General features: G+C 43.4%; 2 protein-coding genes across 3 annotated transcripts in view; one reads left to right on the top strand and one right to left on the bottom strand.

Annotated features, from left to right (window-relative positions):
• Positions 1–3646, bottom strand: part of ANKRD60 (ankyrin repeat domain 60) — a 59068-nt gene extending 55422 nt beyond the window's left edge. For both annotated transcript variants that reach the window (XM_039912826.1, XM_007671422.3), the window contains exons 1-2: positions 3623–3646; positions 3315–3359 (exon numbers count right to left, since the gene is read on the bottom strand). In XM_039912826.1, the coding sequence (XP_039768760.1) occupies positions 3315–3359; positions 3623–3629 (52 nt within the window). In that variant the 5' untranslated portion in view covers positions 3630–3646. The remainder of the gene's footprint in view (positions 1–3314; positions 3360–3622) is intronic.
• Positions 3647–4101: 455 nt separating this feature from the next.
• On the top strand, positions 4102–22847 carry RAB22A (RAB22A, member RAS oncogene family). Its single transcript, XM_029070767.2, has 7 exons — positions 4102–4379; positions 6313–6392; positions 13450–13531; positions 18221–18292; positions 18385–18491; positions 20469–20578; positions 21152–22847. The coding sequence occupies exons 1-7, from the start codon at positions 4344–4346 to the stop codon at positions 21247–21249; spliced, it is 585 nt and encodes a 194-aa protein (XP_028926600.1). The 5' UTR covers positions 4102–4343; the 3' UTR covers positions 21250–22847.
• The last annotated feature ends 55 nt before the right edge of the window (positions 22848–22902 follow it).

A 22902-nucleotide genomic window follows, 5' to 3' on the forward strand; every position in this document is an offset into this window, starting at 1 on the left:
AACCTCTCGATCCAACCTTAGCACTGTGGCTATCATTTTGCTATACATTACAACCAGTGCAAACTACAAATAAGATGACTTGGTTGGATTTCCACTTGGATTTCCACCTTGTGTTTACCGCCTCCCATCAACTCCACAATTCTTATGAACACACCGGTAAATGTATTTATATTAATGTCCGTCTCTACCTCTAGACTGTAAGCTTGTTGTGGACAGGGAATGTGTCTACCAATTCAGTTATTTTATACTCCCCCAAGTGCTTAGTACAGTGCTCAGTAAAAACGGTTGATTGACATTTTTACTGTCTCCCCCTTTTAGACTGTGAGCCCGTTTTTGTGCAGGGATTGTCTCTATCTGTTGCCGAATTGTACACTCCAAGCGCTTAGTACAGTGCTCTGCACACAGTAAGCGCTCCATAAATACGACTGAATGAATTATTCAGCCCTTCTCTTCAAAAGCGTCTGCAAACTTTTCATGGGATCAACTCCACAGAAGCCAGAAATTACAGTTTAAAACTGCTGGGAAGAGCCCTGTCATAATTCATTCCCTTGGAAGAGGCCTGGCCCTTTACCACATCTTTCGGGCAGCTCACCCTCTTGAAGAAATAATAATAATAATGATGCTGGAATTTGTTAAGTGCTTACTCTGTGCCAAGCACTGTTCTAAGAGCTGGGATAGATACAAGGTAATCAGGTTGTTCCACGTGGGGCTCACAGTCTTCATCCCCATTTTACAGATGAGGTACCTGAAGCACAGAGAAGTAAAGTAACTTGCCCACAGTCACATAGCTGACAAGTGACAAAGCCGGGATGAGAACTCGCGATCTCTGACTCCCAAGCCCGGGCTTTTTCCACTAAGGCACCCTGCTTCCAGACATTTAAAAATCTGTTTCCTCCTCCACCCCAAAACGGGGCTCCTCTCTAAATTTCATGAAAATGACTTCCAAGCACCAGAAAACAATTCTAAAATCCGTCTTCTAAATGATCCCAGGACAAGGGAGGCTCACTGCTCATGAAAAAGAGTGAAAGGCAAGGCTGAATGAAACCCTAACCCAGGAAACCAAAGGAATCTACAGTGTTCTACTGGGCATGCTTCAAGGACACTTACAAATTATTCCCCTTTTTGGGAAGAGCTGAATGTGCCCCGACTCCCAACTGTCAACACAGTGGGGGGGGGGGGGGGGGAAATCAACCGCTTGGGAGGTCTCTATCTGTTGTCAAATTGTACATTCCAAGCGCTTAGTACAGTGCTCTGCACAGAGCCTGGGCTTGAGAGTCGGAGGTTGTGGGTTCTAATCCCGGCTCCGCCACTTGTCCGCTGTGTGACCTTGGGCAAGTCACTTCACTGTGCCTCAGTTACCTCATCTGCAAAAATGGGGATTAAAAAATGTGAATCCCACATGGGACAATCTGATTATCCTGGATCTACCCCAGCGCTTAGAACAGAGTTCTGCACAGAGTAAGTGCTTAACAAGGACCATAACTATTCTTATTATTACTGTAAGCGCTCGATAAATACTACTGAATGAATGGATCTGCAAACCATTGCAGATTTGCACACCAAATCCTCTCTCCCGGGGAGAGACAAGGAACCTCACACATCGGTGGAACCCCCCACGCCCAAATCAGTGGGATCAAGGCTGTCCCCAGTATTCCCAAATGGGGAAAAGAGGAGACACAAAGAAGAAATAATAATAATGTTGGTATTTGTTAAGCGCTTACTATGTGCAGAGCACTGTTCTAAGCGCTGAGGGAGATACAGGGTGATCAGGTTGTCCCACGTGAGGCTCACAGTCTTCATCCCCATTTGACAGATAAGGTTACTGAGGCACAGAGAAATTAATAATAATAATAATAATGTTGGTATTTAAACGCTTATTATGTGCAGACCACTGTTCTAAGCGCTAGGGGAGATACAGGGTCATCAGGTTGTCCCACGTGAGGCTCACAGTCTTCATTCCCATTTGACAAATAAGGTAACTAAGGCACAAAGAAGTTAAGTAATAATAATAATGTTGGTATTTGTTAAGCACTTATTATGTGCAGAGCACTGTTCTAAGAGCTGGGGAAGATACAGGGTAATCAGGTTGTCCCATGTGAGGCTCACAGTCCTATTTGACAGATAAGGTCACTGAGGCCCAGAGAAGTTAATAATAATGTTATTTGTTAAGCACTTACTATGTGCAGAGCACTGTTCTAAGCACTGAGGGAGATACAGGGTGATCAGGTTGTCCCACGTGAGGCTCACAGTCTTCATCCCCATTTGACAGATAAAGTTACTGAGGCACAGAGAAATTAAGAAATAATAATAATAATAATGTTGGTGTTTGTTAAGCGCTTACTATGTGCAGAGCACTGTTCTAAGCGCTGGGGGAGATACAGGGTCATCAGCTTGTCCCACGTGAGGCTCACAGTCCTCATCCCCATTTGACAGATAAGGTTACTAAGGCACAGAGAAATTAAGAAATAACAATAATAATAATAATAATAATGTTGTTATTTGTTAAGCGCTATGTGGAGAGCACTGTTCTAAGCACTGGGGGAGATACAGGGTCATCAGGTCGTCCCACGTGAGGCTCACAGTCTTCATCCCCATTTGACAGATAAGGTCACAGAGGCCCAGGGAAGTGAAGAGGCTTGTCCCCCGTCCCCCCAGCTGACAAGTGGCCGAGCCGGGATTGGAACCCATGACCTCTGACTCCCAAACCCGGGCTCTTTCCACTGAGCCCCGCTGCTTCCCAAGGGACTGACAGGGAAGTAAAAGATCCACTGTCGCCGATTCCTCCCTCCCCAAAATGGATGGATGGATGGATGGATGCATTAGAAGCAGCGTGGCTCAGTGGAAAGAGCCCGGGCTTGGCTGTCGGAGGTCATGCGTTCGAATCCCGGCTCCACCCCTTGTCAGCTGTGGGACTGTGGGCAAGTCACTTCACTTCTCTGTGCCTCAGTTCCCTCATCTGGAAAATGGGGATTAGGAGTGTGAGCCCCACGTGGGACAACCTGATGACCCTGGATCTCCCCCAGCGCTTAGAACAGTGCTCTGCACATAGTAAGCGCGTCACAAATACCAACATTATGATGGATGGATGGATGGTCACCCGCGCTGCAACTTCCCTAACAAAGGGAAGACTCCTCTTCCAAGTCACCTCCCCTCCAGGAGGGGAGACAAACTCGGGGCCCTCAGGAGGCCTCGCCCCCCGATCCCCCTCCTCACCCCCCACACCCTCCTCCGCCATCCCTCCCCTCCCACACCGACACCGCTGAGGGAAAAGCGGGGAGGGAGGAATGAGAGGAAGCCAAAAAACTGCTACTTACAATCATCTAAGTCATCCTGCAAGTCCACAAAATACAAGGGGATCTCTGAAAACCAAGAGACAGACAGGAGATCACCACGGGGGCTGAGGGAGGGGGAGGAGAAGAAGAAGGAGAAGAAGAAGGAGGAAGGGGGGGCTGAGAGATTCAATGACAACAACGAAGCGAAAACCTCCCGCCGAGGCGGCTCCGGCTGCTGTTGCTGCACGAGACCCGGGAGGGGACGATAGAGGGAGAGGAGAAAGACGAAGCGGGGGGGAGAGAAAGCAGCGAGAGCATCCAGCGGCCAGAGGAGCTACGGCTCCACTCACCCGCCATCTTGGAATGGCTCTGAGGGAAGCGGGGGGGGGGCGGGAGGAGGAGGGGGAGGAGGCCTAGCCCCGCCTCCCACGTCAAACTCGAGCCCTGATTGGGCAACACGTCGGCTTGACCTCCGAAGGCCACCAATGACAGCGCTCGGGGTGGTTTCCCCCCCCTCCCGTCGGAATCCGAAGCAGCGAAGCCTCGCGCTCGGCCGTCCGGAGGGAGAGGAGGAGGAGGCCCAGCCCCGCCTCCCACGTCAAACTCGAGTCCTGATTGGGCGGGACGTCGGCTTGACCTCCGAAGGCCACCAATGACAGCGCTCGGGGTGGTTCCCCCCTCCCCGTCGGAATCCGAAGCCGAGCCCCGAAGAGAGGGAAGCGGCGAAGCCTGCGCTCGGCCGTCGCGAGGGGGAGGGGGAGGGGGAGGGGGAGGGGGAGGGAGAGGGGAGGTCAGGTGACTCACCGGGCCGTCCCAAGATGGCGGCGGCGGCGGCTCCCGCCGAGGCTCGTCGGGGTCCGGGCGGCCGGTCCCGCTGCTCCCGCTGCTCCCGCTGCCGCTGAGGGCGAAGGCCGGGGCCGGGCGACGGGCGAGGGGAGCCGGCGCGGGAGAGACAGCGCCGCGGGGCCCTCGGGGCCGTCCGTGCCCCGGTTGCCGGGGGATGCTTGTGTTGGGCCCGGGCTCTCCTCCGGCGTAGGGCGGCGGCGGCGGCGGCGGCCCCGGCTCCTGGACATGGCGCTCAGGGAGCTGAAAGTTTGCCTGTTGGGGGTAAGTGGGCGGGGAGGGGAGGGAGGCCGGGCCGGGCCGGGCCGGCGGCTCCCCCGGACGAGGCTCGGCAGCGTCCCCGGCTCCTCCGGCGCGCCCCGGGGGAAGGAAGTGTCCGTCCCCGTCCGCCTCCCGCAGGCCCAGACCTGACCCGGACTCCGCAGCCCGGGGGAGCCCACCGTGTCCGGGGGAAGCCACAGCCCCGGGGGACTTCACCGTCCTGGGGGAAGCCCACTGTCCCTGGGGGAGCCCACCGTCCTGGGGAACCCCATTGTCTTGGGGGGAGCTCACTGTCCCGGGGAGCCCACCGTCCTGGGGGGAGCTCACTGTCCTGGGGAGCCTGCAGCCCGGGGGAGCTCACTGTCCCGGGGACCCCATTGTCCTGGGGGGGAGTCCACAGCTCGGGGGAGCTCACTGTCCTGGGGGGGAGCTCACTTTTAGCCCGGGGGAGCTCACTGTCCTGGGAAGCCTGCAGCCCGGGGGAACCCCACTGTCCTGGAGGGAGCTCACTGTCTTGGGGAGCTCACAGTCCTGGGATGCCTGCAGCCCGGGGGAACCCCACTGTCTTGGGGAACCCACTGTCCTGGAGGGAGCTCACTGTCCTGGGGAGCCCGCAGCCCGGGGGATCCCCACTGTCTTGGGGAACCCACTGTCTTGGGGAAGCCACTGTCCTGGGGAACCCATTGTCCTGTGGGAGCCCACAGCCCGGGGGAACCCCACTGTCCTGGAGAGCCCACAGACCCGCTCAGGATCCAGCCCCCAGGTGAACCCCCCCCCCCTTTCCACCTTTCCTCCTTCAGCCAGCGGAGCCCCCCACCCAGGCCGACCCTGCCCGGCCGGCCTGGAGGGGCCTGACTCTCCCGGCCTTCTTCAGCAGGACACAAGGAGAGGAACAAAAGTTCCAAGATCTTCTCTCCCCTCCCTTTTCTCCCCCTTTACCCTTCCCTCCCTGTGCAGCGAGGACAAGGGATGTTACCCTGGCCTCCAATTTTTTTTTTCTCGGACTGATCCCCGAAAAGGGAGATTCATCATCACTTTTTTGTGCCTTAACTGGAGCCCGGCGCTCCTCTTTCTCCCCTTTAACTTGGGTGAAGTCCGTAGATCAAATGTCACATAATTGTGGGTAACTTTCATACCGTGGCAGAAAGTTTTCTCATTTTGGTGTATGTAGTTTTTCATCTCATGTAGTTTTTCATGTAGTGTAGCACCTGGAGTGTGTGTAGTTTTTCATCTCGAAATAATGCTTTCTCCTTTAAAACCGTAGTTAGGAATTAGCCGCACCCTCGAGAAATTATTTTGTGAGATTGGGTCTTTCCGTTACTACCTGAGCTGGAAGACTGAACGTTTCTGGGAGCACATTCAGATTTCACTTTACAAATACAGTGACGTGAACGGTTTGAAGGCTAAGAATAAAATTCTTATCAGATCGAAGCATCGGCTTCCTGTCTGAAACTCTTCATGATTTTTTGGAAGATACTTTTGCCTCCATGAGAACGGGTGCTATCGTGTTTTAAGCAGCGTCTAAAATGTGTCTAAAATATCTGACAAAAGACAGATACATTAAATAGGGTGTGCCTGGAGTATGCAGACTTACTCAGATCACTTCTGGCGGGGCGCTCTCAATTTGCTTATGTATTTCCCAGGATAGAAGCTTACATTTCCCCAGGCAGAAACTCAAGTTCAGCCATAAAGTTTATTCATTAAAAGTCTATCATCTGAAGATACTTAATAAACCTCCCTTTTTTAAAATAGGACGTCTGTATCTGTTTTGAGATCTTTTTTAATCACTGTGCTCAGTTTTAATGAAAACCTCCTTTGTTGACACAACTTCTAAAGCTTTGTTCTTTAAATCTTTTCCAAAAGTACTTACCTGTGTCAAAAGATGGGTATCATTGTACAGTAGATAACTGTCACTAACAAAATTAACTTTTTTCAGGACACAGGAGTAGGCAAATCAAGTATCGTATGGCGCTTTGTAGAAGACAGTTTTGATCCAAACATCAATCCAACAATAGGGTAAGAAATGAATATATGTGTATAAGTAAGCATTTGAGAAGATACCTTGTGTCATATTCCGTCTTTGCCAAATTCTGATCTGATTGAGTTGATTGAGTTGGGGATTGACTGAGATTGAGAAAGATTGAGTTGTACAAAATCTGTACAATTGTACAATCTCAATTGATTGAGAATGAGAAAGATTGAGTTGTACAAAATTTGTAATAATGTCCATGAAATTATGATTGCTTTTATTTTTAGGTTTAAATATCTTCAACTCTCTCCAATGAAGATTCAAATTTAACCTTAATCAAGGATAACATATTTTATTTGGCATTGCTCTTTATGAACTCCAGCAATCATTCTACTGGTTGAGTTTTCTAGTTAAGAAAACTCAGAGAAGCAGTGTGGCTCAGTGGAAAGAGCACGGGCCTGGGAACCAGAGGTCATGGGTTCGAATCCCTGCTCTGCCCCCGTCAGCTGTGTGACTGTGGTCAAGTCACTTTACTTCTCTGTGTCTCAGTTCCCTCATCTGTAAAATGGGGATGAAGACTGTGAGCCTCATGTGTGACAACCTGATTACCCTGTATCTACTCCAGCGCTTAGAACAGTGCTCTGCACATAGTAAGCGCTTCACAAATACCAACATTATTATTATTATTGTAAGTATTATAATTTGTCACCCAAGAATTGGCTTCATTCATTTGAAAATGTGGTTCCCCCCATACTGAATGACCATTAGTGGCTGTATCGCGTGACAGTGATCTTCTGATTAATAGAGAGATTGCCATATTGAAGTTAAATGTTTTATGCTGCTGGAGAAGTTGACCCAAGAAGAATTGCTAGCTCTGGTTGTCACTTATGGGCATAGTTACTGAATTTCCTGCTCTATATGTATGAGCCCCATAAAATTCCCACAGGTGCAAGGGTATAAGGTTAAGTCTATAGGATTAAGTCTTTGCTTCTGTTTTAAGGATGACTGCCCTTGCAGAATCCTTGGGAAAAGAAAACTTGTGGATACAACCTTTTCTTGAAGTGCCTCCAGGTAAGCAAGGATTGGCAGCCAGTCAGTTCTTGCATGGAAAATCTCCAAAAATGATTGAGGGCCTCAGCGGATGATTTTGACGATTCAGTAAATGACATACTTCCCTCTGAGCTAGCTCTGAAAGTATGCAACCCAAATAATTCCCAAAAACCCTTTTTGGAGCAAGACATGTCACCTTTTAAAGATTTATAAAATCAAGACTCTCACCACTTTCTGAATGGTGGGGTGGGTTTTTTTGCGGGGGCAGTGGGTTGGCCAGATTTTTAAGTGCACCTTAAATGTGCAGATCTATTTATTTTTAGTCTTGATTAATCCAGCACCTTGGTAAACTCCAGTGTAGAAATCTGGAATTGTAAGGATTTGGGCATATCTGGATTTTTTTTTTTCACCAGATTAATACACAGCTCTTTCCCCTTCCCTCCCACACAACACATGCTCTTGGTACATGCCTTTGCCCACCCACTCATCTTGCTTATGCTCAGTCCTCTCACTATCTTGTCGTGACTCCTTCCTTGCAACAGTAGCCAGTGTGGAGACTGTTCCCTTGGAAAGGTTTTCTGATCAGTGGGAGAGACGGAACCTCCTTAGTCCAGGATTCTGCTTCCCATTGGAGAGGAGCAATAGCACAAACTGAATGAGTGGCCACAGTTTACGGTATATACCTGCAGTACATGCCCAAGAAGAAAGCAATCCCAGAAACTGCTGGTAAAAATCTTCCATGTTTTTGAGGTCATCCTGCACCTTGATCTATAGGAGTCAAAAATAAAAATGTAAAATTTTGTGACTTTTTTCCTCCTGCCCGGGTAAAAAAATCTTCAGTACTTACATTAGGTTTGCTGTGAACAGTCTAGAGCTAATAACACTTCATGAGAGACAGAAAGGTCTATCCCTTTTGCATGGAAATTATCCTTAACTAACTTTGAAACTAAGCCTTCCCTGACTAATCAAATGTGTACTAAATGTTATCACTTATAGAGCACTAAAATTAATAGCATTCGGGAAAACGTATGAACTTGCTCGTTGCAAAAATAAAATATGGCTGATTGAGAGGTGCATAAGCGGATGACACACCAAATCAGCACTTTGCACACAGATACTTATTAAATGCTGTTGATAATAACTTTACACAACAAACCTCCCCCAAGTGTTTACATTTGCGAGCATTTTATTAGATCTGATCTCTTAGGGTGCAAGTATGAGCTTCTCTGAAATTGGACTAGGAAGGTAGTTTTTAACACTTTCATTTAAGGATGGGCTGTCGTGGAGGTGGCATAGGTCTTTGAAAACAGAAAAATAGAACCTTTGGAAATATGCATTCCAGGTCTAAGGATGAGGTATTTCTGGTTTTAGGGGAGGGAATAACAACTGAGGAGTAAGAAAGAACAAGAGGAGATTTAAAAGAAGGCAGTTATTGCAATCTGAGGTCAGAGATGTTAAGGAGTACAGTATAAGGTTTGTGGGCGACAAGAAGGTTGACCAAATGATGGAAAACTGATGTTAGCTAAAGAACTGACATTATAACAGGGTTCAACAATATTGACTTTGTAAACCAATTAAAACATTGCTTGTCATATGTTCTCTGTCTTTGCCTGGGTTGCTGTCTAAAACAGATGTTTAGTTGGTGCCTTGATCTCAATGCCACTCTGGCTCTTGTTGCTGTTTGCTAATTAGACATAGGGTTACTATCAACTGGGTGATGTAAACAAGGGTATTTGCTGAGTCCTGATTATTTGAGCCTTGGCAAAAACAGTTTGAATAGAGTACTGGCCAAAGTGAGTCAAACTGGGAAGACTTGTTAGGGAGGAAGCTGGCACATTGTGGATTCCATAAATTTAGAATATTAATAAGGATGGCATTTTTTCCAAGCATTAGGGTAGATTCAATCGGATCAGACACCATTTCTTTCTCACATGGTGCTCAAGGTCTAAGGGGAAGAGTGAGTATTTAATCCCCATTTTTACTGGTGGGGAAAGTGAGGTACAGAGAAATTAGGTGATTGGCCATGGTTACACAACAGGCAAATGGAGGCAGGATTAGAACCCAGGTCTCCCAGCACTGTTTACATTAGGCAGAAGCAGACAGGTTGAAGAATGGGGAATATGGGAAGACAAGAATGTAGTGGAGAAAAAACTAGATGAATGAGAAGCCAACTTTTTCATTTTGAGAAAGTGGGTAAAAAGTGTGTGAATTTTATTTTGGGGGGGAAAAGGCAATCAGGGCTGGGCTGTGAAAGTAAGCAGGCTAGAAAGGCCCAGAAATTCTCACTTGGATCTTTTGTAGACCTGAGAATAATTAGATAGAGAACCCTGTCCAAAATACCATTGGACAAAAACAGTGGCCATGTTCCCATTGCCTCTCAGTGAATTGAATGATGAGGTAGAAAAACCTGTCCAAAATACTGTTGGACAAAAACAATGGCCATGTCCCCATACAAAGTGGCTCATTGTGGCCAGTAAATCCATCTGTTCAGTGTTGTTTATTTACACTTAGTAAATGATCATTAAGTGCCATTAACATAACCTAATTCTGCTGCAGTGACTTAATTTATTCCCCTGTATTTGGTAATCTTCTCCTCTAGTACAGTGCTTCATTTATTGTCGTATTTTTTGAGTACTTGCTGTGTGCAGAGCACTGTACTAAGTGCTTGGGAGAAACCCAAGCTCGTACAAGCTTTTAGAGTGCTTGTACAACGCTCAGCCATGCTCCCTGCCCTAAATGAGTTTGGGCTGTAAACGGTTTAAGTGGAAAGTTTCTAAGTTTAAGATGTGCTTGTTCTCCAGCCTGCAGAAGCTCCCCGTGCTTTTATTTAAGTACATTGTTTGAATTTTACGTGGCTTTTATTTGACAAATCCCATTAGTGTCCTTTAGAGCTCTAAAGAGCTAAATGAAATAGACACTTGTACAAGGCATCTGAAAATTCATTCCTTGGTAAATCTCGAACATTTTTCTAAGTCAATTTTACATTCTGTGCTGCCACAAGTGTAATGTTACCCTACCGCAGCTAAGAATTAATGTAGCTGTACTTCCATCCGTAATAATAATTGTGGTATCAAACACTATACTAAGTGCTGGAGTAGATTCAGGCCCCATATGGGGTTCACAGTCTTAAGTGTGAGGGAGAACAGATATTGAATCCTCATTTTGCAGTTAAGGGAGCTGAGGCACAGAGAAGTTAAGTGACTTATCCAAGGTCACACAGCAAGTAAGTAGCAGAGGTGGATTTAGAACCCGGGGCCTCTGAATCAGGTCCATGCTCTTTCCACTAGGCCACACTGCTTCCCTTAATGGCTAAATAATAATGTCAATGGCTTAGTAGCTGGGACCCTGTAAATTCTAATCTCTAACGGAAAATTTACTGGTTTCTCATTTTGTGTGTGTACACCATCTGTGCTTGCTACCACTAAATCCAAATTCTTTCCCATGGTTCAAGAAACTAAATTGACTAGATATAAATTGATAGATATAAACCCGTAACTACGTTTGGCTCCAGTGGGGAGATGGATGGAAATCACACCCTAATGACTAACAAAGATTGAGGGGGAGCTATATTACTGTTTTAAAAGCTTATTGGGAAAACAAGCTGTTTCCCTAAGAATACTTTATAACCGGGCATTTTTGTCAGTGAATCCAAGTGAAAAATCCTTTCACTTTCTAACTGCCCAATACATGTAGTAAACATAAACTTCTCTTTTCATCTCTTAGATTCCTGGAGATTTCAGTGTTTTGGATGCTGCTCTGTGATCCATAATTTCATGCAAATAACAGATTGGAAAATCATTAATGCTCTTTTCAAAGTATTTGAGACCAGTATTTTGTTGCATGTGCTTCATTGGTGCTGCAGTCAAACATTTTTAGGCTCTGTTAAATTTGTGTTTCCTAAACAATTATTTTTTATAAACAGCTTCATCTTTCATGGTGAAATGTGATGCATTTGAAATTGTGCATCTGTGGTAAAAAGTATTAGTTACCCCCAGTCCTTTCCCCACTTGTGTGTGTCGTCTATTCTCTGATGTGCTTCTGTGACTGCTGTTTTTCCAGATCATTGTTCTCTTTGCAACGTTTCTTCTTTGCAGAGGTGCCAACTTTTCATTTTAAACAAGTGAACTTGGTTCAAAAAGCTTGACTGATTTGTTGGAGTGGAATTTTGGAGCAGGGGTAGGGGGTGTCCAAAAGGTATGACTTCCACAGTCGCGACTGGGGGCTCAAACCTCCGGCATGAAACTCCCCACCAAAGGAGTGCCAAAAAGCCCCAGGCAGCGCTGAATTCCCACCCATGAGTCCCACCTGAGCATCTGAAGAAAGAGGAGCTCCTATTTGACCCCAGAGCTCCTTTCAGGCCACCTGACTAGAATAGGGCCAAGATGGACACCTGTTTTTCCCAACCAGGTTCCACACAGTTGGGAGCCCAAGACAGAAGGAACCCAAGAGGAGCCAATAGAACCTTGCCAGGATCCAGGGGTAACCTGAGGAATCACAGCCTGCCAACAGAGGGCAAAGAATGAGGCTAAAAATGTTCACCCTGCCCAAAAATCTCTGAGTACTAAGTTAATGGCTTCACCTTCGTAATGCCAAACTCATGTGACACAATAACCTTGCTGCTCATGCCTCTGATCTCTTCCTCAGCAAGAGTCGTCCTTTGGCCAGAATTGTCTGCAACAAACTCAGAGCTAGATTCTGCAAAGTTAATATTTTTAGTATTTCCCATCAGGCAGAAACTGATTGGCTAGAACTACGTATTCCTTTGGGTATCTTATTGGGATCAGTAACTCTTTCACACGGGAGAGGAAATCTTCAGATACTTTACCCTACTTGGCTTCAATCAATGGTATTAATTCAGCAGTAGTATTAATTCAACACTTCCTGTTTTCAGAGCACCGTACTAAGGGTTTCGGGAGAGTACTATTGAATAGAACTGTTTGGCACAGTTCCTGCCTTGAGGAGCCTACAGTCTTACAATGATGTATTATTCTTAACTAAATTACAGGGCAATTTATGTGCTATGACTTTTTCCTTTAAATGAATTTTTGCTGGCTATTTTTAAATAAGCGTCCTTTTAAACACATACAGCCGTGCGCCCATGATTAGTGAAAACGGAAACCACAGTGGACCATCTTCTGAACTCTGAGCCCCAGAGAAGAAGGAAAAAGAAATTGGTCTACTTACTATCCCAACCCAGAATTGTTCACTCAGTCATATTTATTGAGCGCTTATTATGTCAGAGCACTGTACTAAGCAATTGGGAGAGTACAGTCAAACAACAGACACAATCCCTGCCCACAAAGAGCTCACACTCAGGACCCAGATTCTGTATTCAAAATTCTGACTACACTTGTGGGTTCTGACAGAATACCTGGCTGTGCTCTGAGCCATTTGAGACGAGGCAGACAGGGACCAAATCATAGCTAGGGATGGTTTGGCATGGCATTCTAATACATTACTTTTAAGCCATAACCATTTTATTGATTTATTAGTCATCTCTAATGAGAGATAATATAAGCTTTGATTTGTTTCTTGATTTTACACATCATGATTAGCAGTGTTGATTTTTTTTCTTTGAATTGTATTTAAGTGCTTACTAGGTACCAGGTACTGTACTAAGCGTTAGGAGAGATACAAGATCATCAGGTTGGACTCAGTCCCTGTGCCACATAGGGCTCATAGTCTTAGTCCCCATTTTTCAGATGAGATAACTGAGCCGTAGAGAGGTTAAGTGACTTGCCCAAGGTCACTCAGCTGCAAGTGTCAGAGACAAGATTAGAACCTGGGTCTTTTGACTCCCAAGCCCGGGCTCTTTCCACTAGGCTTTGCTGATTTTCTTTGGAAATAAGTGTTTTTTGGAAATGACAGCTTTTGCTAGTAAATATTTTTACCTGGAGTATTAACATTCAGTTGATATTGTTAAAAAGCATATAAACCGTGGAAAAAATGTGACATGTTTCATGAAGCACTTTCCCTTCGATTTTTGTTTTAATGAGAGTAAAAGGGTACGAGTACTTCATTTTGAACATCTAATTACATCAAAATATCTTTCAGAGCATCTTTTATGACGAAGACTGTCCAGTATCAAAATGAGCTACACAAATTCCTAATTTGGGATACAGCTGGACAAGAACGAGTAAGTAAATGTCAAAGTTTTTTCCTTGATTTGACAGCTTGCTGGATTCCTTGGTATGCATGGAAATGCTTTTATTTTTCTTTGGGCAGATTAACTTTTAAATCCCCTGAGGAAAAAGTGTTTCTTACCTTGAATGTCTTCACATGCTACCGTTTTTATAAATCTTTTTGGATTGATATTTAAGAATTGGAAATATTAGAAATAAGGTGGGGTTAGCTGACGCTCTTAGTTGCCATTTTATTTTCAAAAATATGAGAGATGTTCTTACACCACATTGCAAGGGTTTACTAAGATGTAATGGAATTATTCAGGAAAAGACATTCGAGTGTGTAGTACATTTGGAGCCAGTAATTTTTTTAATATAATATTTAAGAGCTTACTACATGCCAGACACTATACTAAGTGCTGGGGTAGATTCAAGCTAAGTAGATTGAACACAGTCCATGTGCCACGTGAGGCTCACAGTCTTATTCCCCATTTTACAGGTGAGAACTGAGGCACAGAGAGGTAAAGCGACTTGTCTGAGGTCACAGAGTAGACAAGTGGTAGAGCCAGTATTAGAATCCAAGTCCTTCCGACTCCCGGGCCCATGCCCTTTCCACTAGGCCATTCTAAAGGTGCTGAAAAAGTGAAGAATATAGACACAAACCATAGTAATTTGGTAATCGCCTATCTTGCTTAATTTGTCCTTGGTGATGGATATATCTTTGGAGGATAGGAGCTCCCAGGCAAGTCTGGAAAATAAAATGTGGGGGAAGGGGGCAGTTGCAAAGATGTCCTGAACATCTACTCCCTCTATTTATCACCACGTCTTCTCCAGAGATGTGGTGAGTGCTTCTGCTCTTACTCAGTTGTTAAATACAGAATTGGGAACATAGCCCTGCCTATTTCTAAAGCATTCTATAGTCAGATTGTCAGACTGATTCTTACACATGAGCTGGCTGTGCTTCTAAAAAGTTGCCAAATTCTTTGTAAAATGATCAATGTAACACATTATTAAATAGAAAGGGGAGATGAAATGGGCACCTATCACTGTCTTCCCGATAAAAGATTAGTGAGTAGGAACAATAGCCAAAGATTGGCAGGGAAAAAACCAAAAAGGATTAGAGGAGCCAGGTGGAGGTAGAGGGAGGAAAAGAAAGACGACCCCACACTACCACCACCCACTCCCCTACCTCATTCGCCTAAAAGACCTTCCCCTTGGGATAGTGGCTGCAGCAGCTAAAAGAGAATGTCACATTTAAGTCTGAATCTCCCCCATCCCTACTAAGAGACTGACTTGGCTGGAATCCATGCAAAGTGTGCCCCCAGGACCCTGGAGAGTGACCCCATCCCTGGGTAGTCCCTTTCGGCCAGGAGACAGTGCCAGCAGACACAGGAGAGAGACGGTTTGACTGCGTGTGTCCTCCTCCTGTGTCCTCCTACTTCCCTGCTGCTCTGATATTTCTCCGTGGTCTTCAGGTTTGTTGGGACTGCTTTAAAGGGATAATATCTGTAATTCTCATAGAGAATAGTCCCATTTTACAAATGGGAAAACTGGGCATGAATTCAGGAAGTCATTTAACCTCTGTGAGAGGCGATAGCAAACCTCCTGAGTGGCCACTGAATTGATTTTCATGCTGCCTGCCTTCATTTTTTGTCCAGAATAGCTGAAGGAATGCAAATAATAGGCACAACAAAAGTGCAAACTTGCTTGTTTGCTTTCTCTTCCAATTTGTACTTGTCCCTTCTCTCTTGCCCAATCTTGCACCTCAAACTTCTCATTTCATATTTCCACTTCTTATTCTTGACACCTTCATTTAGAGATCTGTTCCTTTCTAAATCCAACACTTCATTTTGCTTAAGGCAGGGGTGTCAGGAAAAACCACTAAGGACTTGTCAGTAGAAAAGCTATACATTTCAAGACATTTTTGTATATAGTGTTTAATTTCGACTGCCAAATTCTTATGGTTGCCACTCTAAATTTCAAAGGTAACTCTGTGGCACTATTCAAAGCAAGAGAGGCTCCAAGGCTAAAAAGGTTAAATTAATTGGCTAAGGAGCTGCAGAAAAATTTAGTGTTTGTGGTAACATCTGTTGCTTTATGGGTGAAATGAAGTTTATCTGCTATGACTGTTCCTATATGGAAAAAAGTATCTAAGTGCTAGCCGGGAAATGAGAGTAATGCAAGATTAGCAAGTAGTCAAATAGTCCAAGTGGTGGTTTACCAAATATGTTTTCATTTATAGTCTCAACATTTTAAATATGAGAGACCTTTATGGCACCCAGCAATACATTAACTTCTAGACAGTAATATGTAGTTGTGTGCAAAAAAGATCATGTTTTCCTGTAACTCACGTAGGGGCCATGGTCTCAAAATAATTGTTTTGGAACCAGAGTTAAAAAGCTGCCAAACTGAGTTTTGGAATACCAGTTCAGTAAAATCTTATAATAGTAGCAAAGTGTCAACCATGTTTAGGGTTTCTTTTACTTTCTTTTGGAATAGAGCAGGATACACAGTAGTTACTTTGGGGCAGCTGCTCAGCACCATCTAGTCTTTTCCCCCCAGCTAGATTCCTAGGGCTGAGGAAGTAAGCTGACAGTGGCTGGCACCCCTGGGTGGGAGTCAGGCCCTTTCACCTTGATAGAAGGAGGATGTGGTTGGATTAAGCCTTGGGGAAGTAGAGTCAGGACTGGGGATGTGGGAAGATAAAGTTACTTCCTGGAGCAGTGCACTAATTTAGGGAGAGTTATGAAAGGTTAAGCCTCAAAGCAGGTTTTGGTGGCAGAGGGAAGAACTAGCTGTCGGTGGCCAGACTGTTTGGTTCTGTTTTGTTTTGCTGTCTGTCTCCTCCGTTTAGACTGTGAGCCTGTTTTGGGGCAGGGATTGTCTCTATCTGTTGTCGAATTGTACATTCCAAGCGTTTATTACAGTGCTCTGCACATAGTAAGCAGCGTGGCTCAGTGGAAAGAGCACAGGCTTTGGAGTCAGGGCTCATGAGTTCGAATCCCAGCTCTGCCACTTGTCGGCTGTGTGACTGTGGGCAAGTCACTTAACTTCTCTGTGCCTCAGTTCCCTCATCTGTAAAATGGGGATTAAGACTGTGAGCCCCACGTGGGACAACCTGATTCCCCTATGTCTACCCCAGCGCTTAGAACAGTGCTCGGCACATAGTAAGCGCTTAACAAATACCAACATTATTATAGTAAGCGCTTAGTAAATATGGTTGAATAAATGAATGAATGGCCTTGTCAGAGGGGTGAAACTGGGAACTGCCTGTCAGGCAAAGCCAGGCAATCCTAACTGCAGGAGCATCCAGCCTCAACTGGGTTTGGCCACTGCATCAACAGACAGTTGCCTAAATGCACAGACTTATCTATTTTCGTGCCAGCTCCAGGATCCTCTAGCTTCTCAAGTTGGGACTATCTGGGGACACATCCAGAGGCAGTACTTCATGTGACAAATCCCTCAAAGGGAACATTCTGACTGACAAGAGGTCACAAAATCCTCCAGAGGGTTTGGGAAAGTTCTCAGGTTCCTATGGGAGTAGAAAAGTCCAGCGCTTGCCTTCTCCGTCCCCCACCTCCTATTCCATGGTCTGGCTGGAGCAACATTGAATGTGGAGAGGCTGGGAAGGCGACAGAAAGCCCCTGGGAAAGTTCATGAAGTGAGCTTGGATTCTTGAGATATTAACTTTGTAGATAATGCGATCATTATCCCTGTTTCAGCTCATATTCTTACTAATAATCACTGCTATCTAAACTTTTATTACCTGGCAAGATAACAAAGGCTTACAGTTTGTGAGCAAATCAGCTGGCTATTGCTGTTACTCGACCAAATCAACTGGCTATTGCTGTTACTCGTCGTCTATTAGGGAATATAGATAAAACGCCAAGGTGGTGTTGTATTTCCAATGAATTTCCAGTCCTTTGCCTTTTCTCATACCTGCACTGCTCTTGTCTCTCTGGTTTGCCGTATGTGACCTTGAGTGAGTTACTAAACTCTGCTGGGCCTCAGAGTCCTCATCTGTAAAATAGGGGTACTGCCACCTTCTCCTTACCTCACAGAGATGTAGAGGATAAAAATAAGATTGGTAATGTGAAAAACACTTTGGAAAAATCTAAGTATTGTCTAAATAATTCTTTCCTCTCACATTATATCTGAGTTGTCACCTCTCTTACACCTTTTCTATGCTGTTGCTAACCCCAGGAGAATTTGAAGTTCATTTAAGGCAATTTTGTACACCAGGGTATTTTCCAATATCAAGATAGATTTTTAGATTGAGATAAGAAACTTGGGTTTGTAAAGATAGCCCCTCCACTGCTTTGTCTTTTGACCTCAAAAAGGTTTTAGATATACTGTTGCTGTTAGCCCTGGTCTACCTTCTTAACTCTCTGTCCCAATTACATTTGTACCCAAACCATTTACTAAGTGATTCCTTATTGACCGATTAAAGTGCTGTATTAGTCTTTGAACACACATGCCATTTCAAAATTCTAGTCTGAAAAGTTGACTTAACAGGAAGGTAGTACTATTTAAATACACAGTGAACAAACTAACATTTTATTCAAAGTACTCTTTTCTCAAGCTCTTCTTCTCTGAGGCAGTTGTATCATTTCTAGAGACCATGTCAAGAAGTAGAGAATAATTGGCCCCCATAATTATGGAAATAGCCTCAAAATAGCTTTCTCTGTGTCTTTCCCTTACAGTTTCGTGCCTTAGCACCAATGTACTACCGAGGCTCAGCAGCAGCTATAATAGTTTATGACATCACAAAAGAAGTAAGATTATGTTTCTTGTAATTTTCACATTACTCTTCTTTTTTTAAAATTTCATTTTGATTTATGGTGGGGTTTCTTCTGTTTTACAACAGGAAACATTTTCAACATTAAAAAATTGGGTAAAAGAGCTTCGACAGCATGGACCCCCAAATATTGTTGTAGCTATTGCAGGAAATAAGTGTGATCTTATTGATGTAAGGTAAGTTTTTATTAGAATGAGAGCTTGTAACTTAAAATACACTTTAGTATAAAGGGAAAGGATGGGGTCTCTTAAGGAAAATATCGAAGTAGACATTTTGCTTTTTTATATACAGTTCTTTTATATATAAAAGAAATACTTTTTCGCTACACTTTTTGGCTAGGATGTGTCAGAATAAGGAACAGCCCTCCAACAATGCCTGTCTGTTTGTATACTTGGATCTGCTGTGACCCTTTGTGCATTTCATATTCACCCCATCCTCAACCCCACAACACTTACGTACATATCTGTATATTACATATAAATGATTTATATTAATGCCTTTCTCTCTCTCTAGACTGTAAACTCATTACGGGCAAGGAATATGTCCACCAACTCTGTTGTATTGTACTATCCCAAGTGCTTAGTACAGTGCTCTGCACACAGTAAGCATTCAGTAAATACTTTTGAGGAATAAGCACTTATGATGCAGTGGTGAAAGCAATAGTTGTAAATGTATTAGTATTTGACTTTGAAAATTATAGCACAAGTTTTCCCTAACCCATCAATCAGTGATATTTAATGAGGGCTTATGCAGAGTTCTGTGCTAAGTGCTTGGGAAAGTACAATAAAATTGATCTGGTAGATGCGATCCCTGCCCACAGAGAGCTTACAGTCTATAGGGAAAAAAGGGGGATTACACGTAGAATAAGGATGTGTACATAAGTGCTGTGGGAACTTGAAGGGGGAGAGAGTTCCAGGGCTGAGACAGGGTCCACAAGGATGCGACCTCAGTGTAGGTATAACTAGGTTTCCTAGAAGTACTTGGGGCACCCTTAATTTTATCCATACAGTTTTGGGGGCAGGGAGACTTCCTGCACCACCCCTTGAACACAGAAATGGCTGGAAGTGTAGCCAAGGTGTTAGTCATTTTACTTTTTGTCCAGCAGATAGGCACAGCTCCTCAGATCCATTGAAAAGGAATCTGCCCTTCCCTCTTCGCAGTCTTTCCCTCCCCGCCACCCTCTCCCACCCTCCATTCTGGGGATCTTATAGGATGTTTCCGGGACAAAGCAGATGTCAGGGTTCCGGAGCTGCCACAGTGACTCATAAATCCCGCGGGACCAGTTTATTCAGCCTTCCTGACATTTTTAAGACCGAGCCACCATTTTTAAAACCTGCGGCTGAGCAGCAATAGCTCCAGTTTAGCCAGCCTGCCTTGAGCTGATGCCAGAGTTGTTGCTGCTTTGCTATTGATTGCAGTTGTGACAGAAGACTGCAAAGGTGGTGCATAGAGAAGGGAAAGGACACTTGGATCTGCCAGAAAGTGTGTTTTCATTACATTTTTGGATAGGACGCAATGGCAGAAGAGGAGAACGTTATTCTGACAATGGGCATCTGGCTGGATTCAGCATAATACAGCATATGGGCTGATTGGTTAGCTGCACAGTGTTGGGCATGGGGTGCTTTCTAGCACAGGCTCTGCCACAGTGCAATCCCCATGTTACAGGAAAACTAGTTTTACCAAAAGAACCCAGTGGCACCATTAATTTGGTCCTTACAGTTTTGAGGCAAGGCAGTTGTCTACCCCACCCCAAGCACCTAGAGAGGGCCTTGAAGTAAAGAACTGAGTGTACCCTTTACTCATCCTCCAGAATAATTTCAGGGTTCTTGGTATGTAGAAGGGATAAATGACATTAAAAGAGTTCATAATGAGAAAAGGTATGACATAGAAATTTGGGGGACTAAGGTACTTGCTACCTAAATCTTACCATACTATTGCTTATTGAAGAATCACTCATCTTTTTTGATCTTGCAAATAGATGTATTTACTGGACAATTAGAGGTCAAGAGTTTAGAGGTTATGTGGTTGAAGAAGTTTCTATATTTTTCCTGCCATTCATTGAGTTTTCTCTTTGTAGTAATGCATTTTTATCAGGTTTTCACAAGGAAAAATAATTTGAAATTATAGTTAACATTTGGTTCTCTCTCTTCCAGAGAAGTCATGGAAAAGGATGCTAAAGACTATGCTGATTCGATCCATGCAATATTTGTAGAGACGAGTGCTAAAAATGCAATAAATATAAATGAACTGTTTATAGAAATTAGTAAGTGCTCTTATTGGTTAATATGTTTCCTCGGTTTACAAAAACAAAAGCCAATTACCTCAGGCTGAAGTTCCCATTTTATTAGTGGTGTCCTAGCTTTGTATTCACTGAAATGAGATTTAAGAGAACAAGATATCTTGACATACCTCTTTTGTCATAAAACTGAAACACTGCAATATTGGAATATTTATAAGTAATACTTAATAAAATTACTTAATACTTATTTTTAAAAGGTTTAGAATTTGCCTACCTAGCATATTTAGTGTGAGGTAAAGCAATGTGTTATAGCATTAGCTTTTTAAAACTCATATTGTAAAACATCTTTGCTCCCTTACAATTGAAACCTAAAAATCCCACCCACTAACTCTAATGTCAGTTAGTAGACATTACCTGGAGGTATCAAAGATGATTTATTTCCTGCCTTTCCATCTGCTTTGCTCCTAAAATTGATTTCAGGTTTCAAGAACAATTAGAATGAAATCAATTTGAGTACATAGAATTTTTTTATAAATACAGTTGAGAATTGTGAAATTTAAATGTACTAAATTTACTCCTGGTCTTTTTTTGGTTTAGGTCGAAGAATTCCATCAACCGATACCAACCCCCCATCTAGTGGTAAGGGCTTCAAACTAAGAAGACAGGCTACGGTGCCAAAACGCAGCTGCTGTTGACTGATACTCAGCCGTTAAGACTTGCTAATAAAGTAGGTGGTCTTGAAAGTTAATGGGGGGTTTTTGAGTTTGTAGGATGTCTTGGATTTTCACCTGGTTCATCTTCCTACAAAAATCGACCGATTCATTCCTGGCATTGCTCACTTCCTGAAGACTGCAGTAGTGAAATTTCAGTCCACTTAGAAGTCCCGACAACCAGATGGAATACGTCATCAAGTATTTGGTCTTTCTGCAAAAGAATGTATAATTGTATTGATAGAAAATGTTAAAAATATTTAGCAATCTTGTAATCAAGATTTTATGTGATATTTTGTAAAGGGAAATACAGCACTTTCTTGGTTCTTGAAAATAGATTTTGAAATTATAGTTTTAAAACGAAGCGATTAGCATTCCATCAAACCTTGTTAAAAGTCTGACCATTTTAAATATTGCAGAAAATCCAAGTGGAAGGAGGGCAACTGTTAGATGTATCCAAAATTTAAGTTACAACAGGACTAATGGAAGGGATCTCAACCTCTGCTGTCCCCAGAGCACTTTTCATTTAAAGGTATTAGCAAAAACGTGAATGCAAACTTAAAGTCTTGGTAATTCTTTTTTTAAAAAAAAAAATTTTACATTATAATTTGTGTTCGCAGATACATTTATACACACCTTTTTTTTTAATAAGCTCACTATCAAGATGGTGGTAAGAGAACATAGCTAGAACAAAGTAAATTTAACATTCTCAACTGACTGGCAATAAATGCAAAAAAAGTGTAAATGATGCCAATGTTTTTATTTAGCCCAAATGGTTTTGGGGAAATAACTATTTGTTGCTTAGCACATGTAAAGTTTTGTATTATATTTATGAGATCAGTACTTTAAAGTATTATAAATGATGTAAATATGGTAGAAAATTCTTAGTTTCATTCAGCACCCCATTTAACCTTGCCCTGAGTCTAGGTTTACTCACCAGTTTCCAGCTGTTCTTTTTGGAAATAATTTGAATACACTCCCTTTGAAGGACAATTATATTGTTCTGAGAAGAGCATTTAGCACTTATTGAAAGAAATTATTCAAAATTAGCCACCTCCCCCCACCCTATTTGGGGATACATACTAAGTTAAGTATATCACCTTAGCAGCACCCTCTACCCCTTACTGCATGAGGCACAAAAGACTAGGCTTGAAACCCAAATTACTTGCCTGATACTGATGAAAATTACTCATGAGTCAGGGGTAAACCTCAGATCTTTTACTGTAAGCAGTTCAGTTTAGCCTTCAGTATCTTTATACTGCCAGTGCTAATGATAACACTCTTCTCTTTTCCTCCACTCTCTCCCTTGAGGACCCTAACAAGCATTTTAATAGCGTAGTCTAAGAATAAAACATTAAGCCACATCTGAAACTTCCTGGTTCATCGAAGCATTGTCCCACATTACGTATCTCAACTGAAGAAAAAAGAATAAATAGGAAATGGAACTGTGTTTAATTTACAACTAAATCATGTTGTTCAGAAACCTTAGAGCTGTTCTTAAACAAATAATTTGAACTGTTATGGTAATTGTCTGTGATGAATTCATAATATGAATAGGACTTAATAAAAGTTATAATCTGAAATAAGCATTTCCTCCTCTTTTTACAATTGGAATAATTCTCTTTACCTTAAGTATGT

Source organism: Ornithorhynchus anatinus, chromosome 8 (genome assembly GCF_004115215.2).
Source record: "Ornithorhynchus anatinus isolate Pmale09 chromosome 8, mOrnAna1.pri.v4, whole genome shotgun sequence".
In the NCBI taxonomy this organism is placed as follows: Eukaryota; Metazoa; Chordata; class Mammalia; order Monotremata; family Ornithorhynchidae; genus Ornithorhynchus; species Ornithorhynchus anatinus.